The following is a 15,842-nucleotide window of genomic DNA, read 5'->3' as shown; positions in this document are numbered from 1 at the left end:
CGAGAAACCTGTAAAAATCGAGAAAAAGCTTCTGGAAGTGTGGTGACTCTATCCCCACCGAGGATTTGAGACCGAACTAGCTCAAATTCTTTTCGAAGTCCACCCAAAAATACCATAATAGCCAGTTGTTCTTGCTGTTGCTGCATCTCTTTCACATCAGACGTGATAGGAAGAATGGAATTCAGCTCCTCATATAGTCGCTTGAATTCCGCAAAATATTGGGTTACAGTTAGAGTCTTATGATCCACCTTATAAAAAGCTTGGGACAGGTCATAAATCCGAGACAAGTTGTCCTTCCCAGAATAGAGGACATTCAAGTATTCCCATAAATCCTTTACTGTGTCAATGTGAGTAACTAGGTCTGCAATCTGATTATCCATTGAGTTCAACATCTGACTCAATATTCTTGCATCCACCGTATCCCATGTCGTGTCTCCTTCAGGCTTTGGCTTAGTGAGATGATCCTGTTGATCACGCCCCGTCAAGGCCAATCGAACCACCTTTTTCCATTGCTGAAAATTAGAAATCCCTTCAAGTTTCCTTTCGGTAATGCGATGAGAAGAGGAGGACAATTCTGTCACAGTAGTCTTTGCATCACCCATGCTGAACTAAACAAATTGAATCTTCACAGAGAAGTCACCAGACAGTGAAACTGATGGACAGCAACCACTTCTGAACTTGCAAACTGATGAACAGCAACCACTCCTTAACTTTCAAACACCTCTGAAATTACAAACAGTTCTGAAACTGTAGGACAGCAAGGTGATACAACCTTCTACGACCTCCAATCAATCACAACCAACAAACACCAGCCAATAACTCGATCCAAATCCAAAACACAAACAACCGAGACCTAGTTCTTTTGTATAGTCATGAACTAGTCTCAAATAAAACTATAAAACTGCAGCAAAGGGTGCTGCATCCCCTTTAAGATGAGATCACGAGAAGTTCCAAAACCTTAAGTCTTCAAAACTGCAAGCTTATGCAAATCAAAACGCAGGGACAGAGAGAGGATTAAGGATGAATAATCGACCTCTACAGTCCTAGCTCTGATACCATGTAAGATAAGTGAAGAAGAAGAAGAAAGAAGAAGAGAGGAGGAAGGAGAGATTCTGCAGAATAGGGGCTGCAGCCATTAGTTTGAGTGCACCCAAATCATAATATTAAATAGGGTAAAAATTAATAACAGCCATAGACAAAAACACCCCCAATGGGGGAATCGTGAATAGGAGCTGATGCTAGCCTATTCACGACTCCCCCTTACTCCTAACACCATCTCTATACGGATACCATGTTTTGTCACAAAATGAAAAATTCCCCCCCCCAACCCTAATCGATGCCCACTGTGCGCACTTGGTACAGGGGCCACACGACCAAGCGGCGTTGTTCTTCCCATAATTATCTAGCTAACCGAGAAGGATACTAAATATAATACCAAAGTTGACCCATGATGTCTGTGGCTACCTCAATGCTAGCTCATGCATTCCTCAAAGAGCAAAACAAAATCTGCATATAAAAGATAGAGAATTCAACCACATGTCAATTCAATGGCCGATCTCAACCATATGATATGGCCCACATATAAGGGGTCTTTTCGTTCCGGAACCTCATGCGACTTGAAGAATGGCATGATCCATGACAATAGCTTCTGGAATAGACAGTTTGAGATACATTCATATCTCTTCCAATACCTCTCGTCTCCTTCATTGCTTAGGCTTCTACAATTTTTGGCACTTGTCAGTCTCTTGGAACCTTCCCATTAGTGAAAATGCCCACTTGGTCCTCACAATTCCAGAAAGAAAAAAATTAGGGTCCGTTGGAGGAGGATTGTCCAAGGCTTCAAGAGGAACCAAATCAGTTCTCTCTCTCTCTCTCCAAAGAATAAAATAAAAAAAAGGGGGAGAGGTTATTTTATATCATAAATGACCTCATTGAGATAATTCCTTTTCATTCCTTGAAAATCTTGAAGAGAGAAGGCAATCTAGCAGTAAAGATCCATACAAGCACACAAGGAAGCTCTCTTACTTCAAAGATATTTCTGTTTCTTTCCTCACAGATTCCCCATGTTATTGGTCGAGTAAGAACAACCCATACATTCTCTCTCCTCTTAGAACCTAATAGAACATTCATTTATTGACCTTTTCAATTGTGAAATTGATCTCAGATCAAGGTTTGACTATTTGGGAAATCAACAAGAGTCCAACCAGGTTGATTTTTCATCAAGAACCATGCAGAGCCAATTACAGAGCAACCCTAGCATCTGCAACATGTCTGTAACATAATTAGGATATCAAATCGTGGCTGTACTTTTCCCATGTCAAACCAGGTTCCCTCCAGAAGAATGACACAAGCTACGGCTTGGGAACCTCTACCACTATCAGATGAAAATTTATACAGCACGCCCTTGCATATATGCAAGGTTAAACATCCACCTAGTAAGATGACATCTAATATGCACTGATACAGTGATACCTCCCAAAATCAGAACTGTTGGAGAGGATTTGCATCAGGCCTGAGAGTTTACTGATTTGATGGGGAAGAAGTAAAAAAAAAAGAAGAATTTTTTCTTTCCAGAACAAGAAATTAAAAAACCCAAAAAACAAATAGCTGAATGAGAAAAACAAACAATAGCATACAATATGGGTGAGTTAGGAAGATCATGCAAACAAATATCTCAATGAGAAAATTTCCAGCATGAACACAAAAACTTCTCAGAGACTGTTGGTAATGTGAACCCCAGGAACTAGAATCAGAAAAGTGGCCCACCTACTCAACTGAATTGATTGTTTCTCCCTCCCGCCAAAAGAGTACACACACAATCTAAACAGAATTCTTTTTGACAGAAAAATAGAAAGTCCGATACATCCTCCACAACATTAAGACTAAGCTCACAGATTCTAGCCCAACAAGCAGCCCTAGAAGCTACAGAGATCCAGTTATCAGATGAACAGACTGTTCATCTGATAGGAGACCCAATATAATCAGGATTGGCCACACAAGAAATGCATCATGGGTAAAAACTAAACTCGTGGACTTCTGACACCTTCACAGAACTGCGACCAGATGAATCCTGAGCCAATATTAAAAAAACATATTCTCCTGATGATATTTGATTCGGACTTAAATGAATTGCACATCTATAATGCAGTAGCCTGCTCACCTTCCATAAGAAGCAACCTTCGCACCATTTCTGATTTTCTAGAAGAGAGACAGAAAAGCCATGTATTGTCCGACAATCGTGTATGTTAGAGCAGTTCAACAGGGGATCATGGATCACCACTAGAATCATTGGAAATCTAAGCCACATGCCACCAAGAGTATAATTCAAGTGACTAAGCAAGCAAGCATGGCTTTCAAGCATTTGACTGGAGGTCAAATAAAGCTCTCCATTGTCTTTAGATCTCGACATAGACCTTTTGAGTTAGCCATATGTCAAAATTTGGAATCCCATATCAATCATATGGCCCACTATGCATTGTTCTCTTACCTTTGTATTTCTCATGGTCAAAACACATTGCTTATATCTCCAACAGAGAAAAGTGGATTGGAATGAAACTTACTAACATACAATGTGGACAACACCTCCACAAAACTTGGTGCGAATGGATTTGCTGTGTAGTAGACATAATAGGCATCACCTCCTCATCTAGGCTACACATAATGCATGATAAGTGTATAGACGGCATCAAACCCAGCTATAAATGACAATCCCCTATAAGAATGAAGACATCAGCCAGTGTGCTACATTACGGATCTAGTTGAAGCTTTCTTTCAAGTTCTTTGAAATCTCCTTCAATTTCAAAATCAAGACTCAAGAATTATTCAAGATCCTCTAACCAACTGAGCTGCCCTTGCAACGACAGTAAGTTTGATCCATCCCATCAATACCCATTCCTCTCCTAATCCTCCAAACCACCCCCAAACCCTAATTTTCCCACCCATCTCCCAAAATTCTTAACAAACCATTCGGCTAACAACACCTTCACATAATTGGATCGAGTATTCTTCTGCCCAATTGGAATACTCAAACCAAGCTGTTTTCCCGTTACCCCATTCCAACCACAACATCCCACCTATTTCTGGAGATCATCCCATTACCCAAATTTGGCCCAGCCCAAACCAACCATCAGAAACACACCATACCTGAATCGAATTTCATTCCCTACACAAGGAATAATCGATACAAACCCAAGCCCCAAATTTCACCTAAAAAAACTATTTTTTGACCTAGCCGATTTACCTGTTCATAACAGATCCCGGTTTACTGGCTCCTAGTTGGTCTTCTACCAATCTAGGACTACATTAACCAGCAGCATAGTCAATACTGCCGCAGGTCTGTAATAGACAATAACAACCAGAAAATCGACTCAACCAGAAATAGTAGCTAGAAAACTCAGATGGCCCTCTGTTCATATCGAAATTAAACATCCATAGGGTAAATAACCCCAGAAAATTTCAGATCCAAACTATGAGGATTGACTCAGATAACACAGGGCCTGGTGATGCAATCTGAAAATCCAGATTAAGGATCTCAGATGCAAGTAGGCCCAATAATCAAATCTGTAATCAAATCTGAGAAAAAGGAAGCAACTGTGTTGTCAAGGGAAGAAATAAGATTGATGGAAGGGGAGCATATAAATAATAAAAGCAACAGACTTCAATTAGGAAACAACTATACTAGGACTCTTGACAATTTAAAACTTGCTAAAACTATTTCTACGTATCCTACTCAAATTAAAGATCTCCTCACATAATCATTCCAATAAAATAAATAATAAAATCCTAAATATCTAATAGACTAAAACCTATATTCGGACCCAGTGCTCGATCTGGGTTCACAAACTGGTTTGGGTCGGTCCAAGGTAGTGCACCTGCATCAATTCCCCCAGTGTTGAGAAAAACTCAACTTCAAGTTTTGTAGAATGGTAGAAATAAAAGCTCACAAACGCTATAAGGTCCATGTCTGCAACTTGAAGAAAAAAAATCCAAAATATGAAGCTTTGGGGGTGCATCCATGGCTGGAAAATCATGGGGAAGAACGAACTCGTGATGTGGAATAACTTTCACTACACTAGATTCCGTCGCTACTTGATCCACGATCTTCTTATCTCCGTTACCACTATTTGCTGTTCTGGTTGAGGTTGTATCATTGGTGCTGCCTCTTTTGGCTTGGAACAAACATCAACAACTAACCCATGAAGAATGAATGTCTGGGGCATGTGAAAAGGATGTAGGGTGCACAAGTTTCCATCACGATCACTGATGCCCTTTCATTCTTCTAGCCATTCACGACCCAATTTAATAATACGCCAAGGAGAATCAAACACTTCACAATGAGCACCATCACAATAATAAGAAACGGAGAATTCAAGGAATACATAATCCTCAAAGTGAATAATGATCTGGTCGTTCTTTTTGATAACATTTCTACCATAGATCGTGAGACGACATTATTGTTTTGCCCTTCATCAATAAACAACATAGCAACTTTTCCATTTGGCAAACACACTCTAAATTTGAACACAAAAGAGTCCATGGCCAGGTTTGTAATTAAAGGAATCTTAAAGGGTTACTAAGGTAGACTATAGAAAGGATATGATGAGTAATAAAAATTAAAGGATAAAGACTCACTTGGAAACAAAAGAAAAACTAATGACAAAAGAATATAAGAGAGAGGAGTACTCTAGGAAATAAAAAAATAATAATAGAAGGAAAAATAAAGCACTAAACAGGGGTAATATAGGGAATATTGGGTTTAAAATGAGAACTCGTGGGTTTTGGCTTGGGGTTACCGATTGCAGCCTCCTACTTGGAGTCTGCTACTCCAAAGAGGGAAACGACGACAGAGGAGGTTGACTTGATGAAGATGCTGTGAGGGTCTTGATCGACTGAGGAGTTCAGATGCAGAAGAGATTCTGTCTGCCAGCGAACGATGTCGAACCACTGAACCAGTAGCGGTGGGTCTTCTGAAACCAGGTATGTAATTTTCTTTCTTTTCTTTTGGTTCTTGTTGTCTCTCGCTCTATCTTCTCTTCCTCTTCAATCTTTTTTTTTTTTTTTTTTTTTTTTTTTGGTTCAATACCTCGCACTCTCTTTGCTCTTCTTTCTCTTTTTTTTTTTTTTCTTTTTGGTTCTGGTTACTGCTAGTGGGACCCTAACAGGGTTTGATCGAAGTTTCAGTGGAGGAAAAGGGGGGTCAGAGGGGGTTTCCTGTGGATATCGAAGGTGATGGGTTACTAGGAGAATCGAAGGGTGGGGTTTGGGTTTCTGGAAACTTGAAGGGATAGTATCTCTGGGTTTTGCTAGGTGGAATCTATGGTGGTGGAGTTTTGCGGGAGAAAAAAGGAGGGAAAGGGTTGCGATTTGGGTTGTCTTTTTTTTTTCACAGGTGTTGGTCATATGGCAGAAACAGTAACGGGGAGAGAAGAAGAATGAGGTGAGAGAAGGGAATGAGAGAGGTTGATGGGGAAGGAGATGAATCCTTCGGCTCTGATACCAAATTGGTGGAGGGCTGGTCAGGAGAAGAGGGGAAACCTGAGAAGAATCAGAGTTCTAGGGGAGAGAGAAGAGATCGCATAGGGGGGGGGGGGGAAGAGTGCACACGCACAGCCACACTGACTTCAAACCATAACTCAACTATTCCATATTTAATCTACTTACTATGTTGGTTACAAGCATATAAATAATAAAAGAAACAGACTTCAATAAGGAAACAACTATACTACGACTCTTGACAATTTAAAACTTGCTCAAACTATTCCTATGTATCCTACCCAAATTAGGATCTCCTTACATAATTATTCCAATAAAATGAATAATAAAATCCTAAATATCTACTAGACTAAAACCCATATTTGGACCCGGTTCTCAATCTGGGTTCCCAAATGGGTTTGGGTCAGTCCAAGGTAGTGCACCTGCATCAATAAGTTACCTAAAGGACTTATTTTATTGAAAATAAGTTTTGCGTTGGGTTATGTAGGTATTGGGCTTTTGATCCCATGAATTTACTTTGTAATTGACCAATTGAATGAGCCTATAATATGGGAAGAAAGTAGAAAAACGGGATTTACTTCATTAGTTTAGTTAGATTCCTATTTTGAGTTTGATTCTTTCATTATTTTAGTTTCCTAGTCAGTTTATGTTACCTTATTAATTAAGGATTGTGTAAGGCCTTTCCTTTTTAGTGTTTGAATCTGTTTTTGAGTCTTCTATGTAAGTTTATAAGGGGCTACAGCCTTGTACACGAATTTAATTAATGAGATTGAGATAAAACAAAACAAAACAAAAAAAAAACATAGCGTTGTGCTTTGCTCTATGAGTATGGTGAGATGCCATCGGTGACAGACCAAAATACGGTGAGAGGCCGTGGATGAGAGACCCGGGAGAGAGTGGGATACTAGATCCAATCCAAATCCTATCCTTCTTTTCTATTTTCTATTTTCGTTTTTGTTTCTATTTCAATCAATTTCATTGTGTGATCTGCTACAAGCTCTTCAACTGTTGCCTAGTATTTTGAAGATCAAATCAGCATTAAACTTTATTCAAGAAGATCCTGCCTGAGGCTAGGTCCTTCATGATCCAGCTCTACATTATGCAGAGTTGAAAGAGAACCTCCCAGGCAAGATCCCAAGACAAACCCCACTCAGATAGGACTCAAAAATTGGCTGAAAACTCAAACCTCTCAGAATCACACTTACCTCTAGGTAACAATACTTAAAAGGAAAGACAAGAACCATTCAAAAGATGGGAATGATCCGATGAGTGGTTTGGGAGTAATTTGGAAAACAATGGTCTCATGGGTGGAGATCTCAAAAACAATAAAACTGAAATTAAATTCAATCAAACCAACACATGGTTTGAAACTTCGACCAGACCTCAAACTTAGTAGTTAAAATCAAAGCCCCAAGGCATTAAAACAATCCAAAGGCTGGATTAAAGTAATTTTGAAAATCCAAATTCTAAAATAGAGAAAACTGAGAAAAGAGATATTTTAAGTATTTCACAAACCAGAAATCAGTAATCAAAACAAAGATCAAAATTGAGATTCACCTTCCAACTCAAAAATCCTAATAGTGATAGGACTAACAAATCACAGGCAGCAACAATGGCAGAAAACAAAAGATTACTTACTTGAGTATTGATGGAGAAGAAGATATGACTAAGCATCCCACCTAGCCTTGACTTGAATCCCACCATTCATTAATTGTATCACATCACAAAGCACCGCATCTCACAGCCATCTGAGTCTCACAGAATAAAAGAAAAGGCTCAAGCCAAAACCTCATTAATCAAATTCGTGTGCAAGGCTATAGCCCCTTGCAAACTTATATAGACTCGAACACTAAAAAGGAAAGGCCCAAATGCCCAATGAATACAAAACCCAATCCTTAACTAATAAGGTGACATAAACTGACTAGGAAACTAAAAAAAATGAAAGAAACCGACTAACTAAACTAATGAAGTAAATTCTGTTTTCCTACTTTATACCGATATTTTAGGCCCATTAAAGTGGCCATTACAAAGAAAACAATGGAATCAAAGCCCAATGCATACTAAACCCAACCCAAGGCTTATTTCCATTAAAATAAGCCCTTTAGGTGACTTATCTGCATCAGGGTCTCAGAATTAGAAACTAGAATATGAAAATAGAAGATAAGTGACATACCAAACCAGCCAGACGATCTATAACACAAATTGGGATCGAATGGAGGGGATGTTGATGGAAGTTTGTCCTCCAAATATTACTGGAAACCAATGGTTGGATCTCAAGTTCCCCAGGCCTAAAGTTGCAGCAGGAAAACTGGTTGAACTGTCCCGCTGCAAGGAGAACGGATGACTTTTGTTAACTTGATCAACAAGCCCAAGTACAGGGCCAAACTACAGTTAGAGTGTAGTCTTTGGGAGGGACAAAAGAGTAATAACTTCATGGTCGAATGCCATCGTAAATAGGGAATTTCGGCTCTGATACCAAAAAATGCAGATCCGGGGTTCGAAAACCCGAATTGGATCACTTACGGACCCACCCAATTAAGAAAACACTCAAAACCAAGGTTTAGTAGCAGAATAGTAAATAATTCAATGTCCAAAAGAAGGATGGCAATTCTGTAAATAGATGGAAGTTTAACCAAAAGAGAAAAGAACAAAAGGGAAAGGTAACGTACAACATGGGAAGAGACAGACTTGGAACTAAAAGAAAATAGGGACAAACAAAAATAAGAATAGAAGGAAGGGGTACTTATGGAAAGTGTGTAAATAAAATAAAAGCATAAAAGGAATTGTGGGAAAGGGGAAAGAAAGTACCGTCTCTTACCTCTAACACAAACCAGAGGTGGAAAACCAGATTTGGTTTTAAGGGGAGAACTCACTCGATTGGCTTCTACTTACCTTGAAATTTCAATCCAAGAATCATAAGTCATAACCCTTCTGAATCCCAGTAATATCAAACCTAAGCAAACAATATATTTCAAGTAAGGAATGGCTGAAACAGATCTGGCGGAAGATCTAGATTCAGATTTGAAGGTGGCTCTGAAACTCACGATTTCAGTCAGCTTTGGAGCTCAGGTTCAGCAGCAAAGGTCTCCCTAAGGTAAGGACTCAACCCCCAAAAGCAAAGGCAAAAAGAAGAAAAATCAAGGGAGACCAATTCAGCTTTGTGGGGCTGTCAGGATTACCTAGAAAACAGAGTAACAGCGTTGGTTTAAAAGGAAACGGAAATAATGAAGAAGAAGAAGAAATAATAACCAAGAGAGGGAAGAAGAAGAATACGAAACTGGTAACAAAAACCAAAACTTTCATTCATTCAAATCTGCCACTTGCATAGTTACACACTGGTATTTAAAGAAAATTAAAACTGAAAATTAAATTCCTAAATCAACTCTACTATTAATTAGCCTATTAAAACTAAAGTAAGGAAAGGATTCTACCACTAAGTAGCCCATTTAAAATAAAAGATTACAACTTACAAGATAAAATCCCAACTAATTAAAACCCTAATAAATAAATAAATTAAATATCCTACTAACTCAAAAACTCAATTGGACCCGGTTCATCTTCACATGGATACCCAAATGGGTTTGGGTCGGTCCATGGCAGTGCACTTGCATCAACTTAACTTCAAAATATCAACAAACAGCAGTTCACAGGGTGTGAAGATCTGCAGGATCGAACCAGCAGCAGGAATAGAGGATAAACTCCAGCCACAGGTGTTGGTTGATCTCTCAACCAGCCGGCAATCCCCCCAACAGTTGTATGGCTTGATGGAGGACTTCAAACAAGTCTGTAAACTTAACTATGTGCCTCGGATTCTGAGTTGCAGACTTGGATATAAAAATAGAAAGTAAAAGGAAGAGGAAGGATTGAGTGGAAGAATGGGGGATGGGATAGGTGGCTAACTCAGTTTGGGCATCTCACGCTTCTCAGCCTCTCTTAGGACAATGGATTGCAAACAGCAACATAATTCTTCATTCATTAAACCGAGGGGAGACCCCTTGAGTCTATTACAATATATATAGGACTAAGTTACTAATAATAAAATAAAGAATAAAAGCTAAGCCTACTTTCCAAATCTGAAATTAGAAACTAAGCAAAAATAGAAAATAGATGATATGCTGGATTATTTCTTGTCCACGCAATCTGGTCTTGGCCCCCCAGCATCTTCTGGAATCATTCCCACACGAGGCAGTATGAGCTGCGACATTGTTCACATGAACAATAACTCGGGTACTGATCACCTGAACAGTAACTTGGATACTGTTCACCTGAGCAGTAACTCGGTTACTATTCACCAGAACAGTAACTTTTTCTGAATTCTATTTTGGTCCTTCTCTTCTTCATGCTTTGATCTACATCAGACCTCTTTGCAATATTCAAAGGAAATGGTTGATTCGAATAGGGATCTGAAGCAGAACTAGAATTTCCACCTTGTAGCCATGTTAGAAACAGGCCTCCATTTTTTATTAGTTGAATGACCCCACACCCAATAAACCAAAATTATGTTCCATCACCAGGAAAAAGTTACTGTACAGAGGATGACGAGGCTGGAAGTCCAAATGCGTTCAGGGTAACCTCACAAACCCATGCCTATCAAACAAGAGACTTATACATCTATAAATGAGATGTCTGCTTTTGCATGGCATTAGTATTTAGCAATGATGCTGAAGATGATGAAACAGAAATCTGTAGACACCTTGGATTGCAAGTACAGAAGTCACTACATATTAATATGCATGTACAATCCCTTAAGGAAGTACAGAATAAGTTAGCTTGCATTATAACTGGCCTCTGTCATGTAAAATGATGATTGCTATGCACAAAGCTAACACAAATCGACAACAGCAAAGTCCTAACAATATAAATACTTACAAAGTCCAGCAGTCCTACAAGAGCTCCTTGCATGTTGTTTTATTATGCCCAATAACCTTGCATCTACTACACTGGAGTTGTCGTTTAGCTACCACCTGCAATCCGGTCTGCTTATTCTTTGGTCGACCTGGAGGACGACGAGTGGGAGGAGGTGTTACTGTCACAGTCTGAGCTGATTCTTTCAGTATGAGCCTGTCTATGTTTGGAACTGGGTGTATAGACTCTGAATGAGTTTGTCGGTAACTTTCAGTAGTGAAAAATCGAGAGCAATAATCATATGGACTCCGACCAATGAATTCAAAAACAGCAATAGCATGGGCGCATGGCAAACCTGTAATTTGCCATCCTTTGCAACTACAGTCCCAATGATCAATATCAACAGCTTCTATGGAATCACCACGAACTTCAAATGTGCTACCAGGTGAGAAAAGCACTTCAAGGGAACGTGCTTTCAATGTCTCTTTTTGTAGTTTTTCCTCCATTGATGGAGTTAACCTTGTCAACCATTGATTGGATTCCACCCTACGTGTGTAAATTAACTCCATCATCTTACCACGTATCACATCCACCATTTGTGTTATTGGTAAATCATTTGCCTCTGAAACCCAGCTGTAGAACATTTCTCCGAAGTTTGCCGCCATGTGGTTATACCGTGCACCACCAAAGAATGCATTCGCCCAATGTTCAGGCTCACTCTGTATAACCCAATTGTAAGCTTCCAGTGAAATACTTTTGATGCTCTCAGAGCATTTCTGAAATCCTTCGAGTCTGGGCGCATACGCAGTAGCATAAAAATCTGCAACTATGAGACGCATCACTTCGTGAGAAAACTGCCCCCTTAAGTCCCTCTTAAACTTCTCAGAAAGGTAACGAAGACAATAACCATGGTATGCATTCTCAAATATCTCAGCTAAGGATTCCTTTAACCCTTTCTGTCTATCTGCTACAAACGTTATAGATCGAGATGTTGTAACAGCAGATTTTAATTCTAGTAGGAACCAACGCCAATTATCATGAGTCTCAACATCTACAACCGCAAACGCAACTGGAAAAACACCATCATTTCCATCCATTGCTGTTGCGGCCAACAAAGTCCCTTGGTATTTTGAATTCAAAGGTGTGCTGTCAAGGAAAAGGAGAGGGCGGCACCCCTGTTGGAAACCAGACAAAGAGGCATGGAATGAAACAAAGAGGCGATGAAAGCTTGAGTCCTCCTTGGTTGTGAATGTAGCAAAACTACCAGGATTTGTCTCCCTTATCTTCTCACAAAAGAATGGCAACTGATTGTAAGCATCCTTGTATGAACCCTGAAGCTGTTCCCTTGCAATCTCCTTTCCACGCCACGCCTGAGAATAATTCAGTTGAATCCCATATTCGCTTCGAATGTCATCAGCAATGTCCTTGGGCTTGTAATTTGGGGATTCTTTCAGCTTCTCCTTTATGATACTCGCCACCCAGCTTCTTGTTGCCCGATATCCAGCAGTCACAACCCCTCCTTCACATGTGTGTGTTGGGGTCATTCTTTTAATACAAAATAACTGGGTCGTTGACAGCCTTGATGCATGTATCCGCCATGGACAACCTTCTGATTTGCATGTGACAGTTACACGATGAGGATCATTTTTCTTAAATCTGTAGGCAAACCCATGAGCAATAGAATATTTATGCAAGGCATCACGAAATTCTTGAACATTACTAAATCGCTGGTCCACACCAGTTATAGCATCTTCCCATGATTTTGGAGCTTTATGATTCTTTCCATCTTTGTAGTTAGAGAGAATAGGAATAGCAGGAGGGGTAACAATAGGTATGTCGATAGAGGCATCATCAGCAACAGAAGCATTATCATTTGGTTCATATGCGGACGTGATATGTGGGGCATCAACAGGAGCATCTGCCATAACCACTGCTTCAGAGAAGGTGGTCCTGCTTGACCTGCATGATCAAGTGTACCCATTAGAGTTCTGTCAAGCCACAATCATCGGGTAAAATCTAGGGGAGATCCAAGGACAACTACCTACTGGCAGGCATGTTCGAGACATCACGGGCAACATTATTTCCTGTAAAGATGTAGACATCCACTGTGACAGAGTCCCGATGGAAATTGATCATGCGCTTCAGATCTTTGTCATTGGAGAGAGTAATGAGAGTTTTCCTGTTTCCCGGGAGGAAGTACTTGATAGACATGGAATCAATGCTACAGCTCCACATTTCAGCTATCTCCAATTTGAATTCATTAAACCGCGTTTCCTGATCAATATCAATAGCATGGGCATCTCCCCCCGTGTATGACAAGGAACCATCTTTATTGGTAACAAACTCACCACTCGATTGGCAAATAGCAATCATTTTCTTCCCAGCCAAAGCGTAGCAAAGAACACGAATGCACAAATTTATTCAGATATGGTTCGACGCATGGAGATATCAAGATAAAGCCTTATAAACAACATGGACGGTTATTTGAATTCTTTCACGGATGAAGGAACCCCGGACCAGTTCAAACCAAATCCACGTATTAAAATCCACCCTGAAACATCTGAACGATAAAAAAAACCCCAAAATAAAAACCCTAAGAGGCAAACAACGCGAGGCACCCATCTTGCAAAAAACTAAATTAGAGGCTAGCTGGCAATAACACCTTTAGAAATAACATAAATGTTTCATACTCAGAACGAAGGGGAGAAATCAGCAGAGAGACGTTGCGAAAACAGCGAAAGGATAAAAGGGAAAATAACATTTATAACACCAAATTATACAAATTTTAGAAATGCAGAAATAGTGAACAGGTAAGGAGGAAAAAAATAACACTCGGTAACCTAGCTTTCTTTCAGAAACATGACACAAATTGACTGAAACGAATGAAAAACCAAAACTTTTTAAACAGAAAAGGAACTCGAATGTATTAGAACCCTATATGAAGTGCAATAACTACGATTCAAACTAAACCATAGGGTCCCAGAGAGATAGAGAGAGAAGGTAACGATGAAAAACTTACAGTTATGATGTAGTGCGATTAATAACGGCCCATTGCTCTTCTCCCGTTCCTCCGCTTCCTTTCCTCGGTCGGCTCTCGCACAGTCGCACCTGAATCTGACTATCTGAGAGTGTTATGACTTATGACTTATGAGGGTTAAGTGAGTCTCACAAAATCACACGCTCGATCACCTCTCACGCGCATAAGAGAGAGAGAAGAACTGATCTCGGCCTTAATCCCCCTGGGGCCCTCTTTGGATATTCGGGGCGACGATGTTGTGTTTTTTGGAAAAATTGCACAGACATTCCCTGCAAGTATACAATATATCACGGACACGCTAAATTTTGAAAAAATATCATAAGTAACTTTTATTTTATGATTATATTTCAATTTAGTCCACTCTGTTAGGCTTGTGCAGTTAAGTTGTTGTTAGTTTTTTTATAATGGCCAATTTACCCTTAAAAAAGGATGAACTTATCATAATACCCTTAAGGGTAAAACCCCAAATACAAACACCATTCTCTCTTCATCGTCTTCGCTGGGCTGAAGGAGGAAGATGCAAGAATAGAGACCTCCTCCACCTACAATAGACACCATTATTCACTGATTTCCATTCACTGAAGGCGGAAGAAGGAAGAACATCCACACCGATATGTTTTGCTCCATCAATCTACCACCACCACCCCTGTTATCACCACCACCATGCCCTCCCTCTCCCCCTCTCTCTCTCTCTCCGGTTAAAAAGGATAACCTAAACCTTGCTGCTATGATGGGATACCGTTCAGGTAGGTTGTTGTAACCTGATGATCGATGTTTACCTTAATACCTCTCTTAAATTAGGAAAATGGGTATTATTTAAGAACCTCTGGTTATCAATGATCGATCACCACCATTTGCAAATTAAAACAATGAGGATGAGAAACTCGAAGAACACTCTTCTATTTCTCATCCTCCAGCTTGTGGTTATCGCATTGCCCTTATTATCTGAAGGTAAATTCACTTTTAATGGCAAACTCCAAGTTTACATCACCAACGACTTGGGTCCCGGTCCAAGAAATGGTTTAGACATCAAGTGCAGATCCAAAGAAAATGATCTTGGGCTGCAAAACTTGGGCATGGCCAATAGTACTCCTGGGATTTCCATGAAAACTTCTGGGAAACAATGCAGTTCTGGTGCGACTTTAACTGTGTGAATCCGCTCAATTAGGTTAATGGCAGTTACCCAGTCTTTGATGACTTGATCCTGCCCCAATTTGTTCATCCGACAGATATTTTTACTAGGTGAGAAGGGATGATTTATACTACAGCAATGTTAGAGGAGGAATCCATATGAAGGTCAAAGATTGGGTAAAGCTTTAATTTGACAGATTAAAAGTTACTTCTTTTTATTTGAAGCAAGCTTTAGCTTTAATTAGGGGGTATCTCAGTTGGATCACATGTCAGGGAAACTTTACTATCTTATGTGTAATTTTGATCAATAAGTTCTTAATTTTCATCCACACCGATA

The 15,842-nt window shown here is 39.7% G+C and overlaps 1 protein-coding gene across 2 annotated transcripts; it reads right to left on the bottom strand.

The window, feature by feature from the left end:
* Positions 1-11,166: 11,166 nt before the first annotated feature.
* LOC122658938 lies at positions 11,167-14,455 on the bottom strand. Of its 2 annotated transcripts, XM_043854100.1 has the most exons (3): positions 14,353-14,455; positions 13,379-13,724; positions 11,167-13,296 (listed from the first exon to the last, which is right to left on the bottom strand). In XM_043854100.1, coding segments are annotated over exons 1-3 (2,268 nt in total). In that variant the 5' UTR covers positions 14,354-14,455; the 3' UTR covers positions 11,167-11,375. The 2 variants fall into 2 exon arrangements, with proteins under 2 accessions (XP_043710035.1, XP_043710036.1); XM_043854101.1 differs by lacking the exon at positions 14,353-14,455 and having other exon boundaries at positions 13,383-13,522.
* Positions 14,456-15,842: the final 1,387 nt, after the last annotated feature.

The sequence above is a fragment of the Telopea speciosissima genome, chromosome 4 (assembly GCF_018873765.1).
Source record: "Telopea speciosissima isolate NSW1024214 ecotype Mountain lineage chromosome 4, Tspe_v1, whole genome shotgun sequence".
NCBI lineage: Eukaryota > Viridiplantae > Streptophyta > Magnoliopsida > Proteales > Proteaceae > Telopea > Telopea speciosissima.
The sequence above is the reverse complement of the archived record's forward strand: the minus strand, read 5'-3'. Positions and strand labels throughout refer to the sequence as shown.

Coding starts and splice junctions, on each gene's coding strand:
- LOC122658938 (XM_043854100.1), bottom strand. Junction 13,297..13,378: donor TCGAACATGCCTGCCAGTAG/GTAGTTGTCCTT, acceptor TTGATCATGCAG/GTCAAGCAGGACCACCTTCT.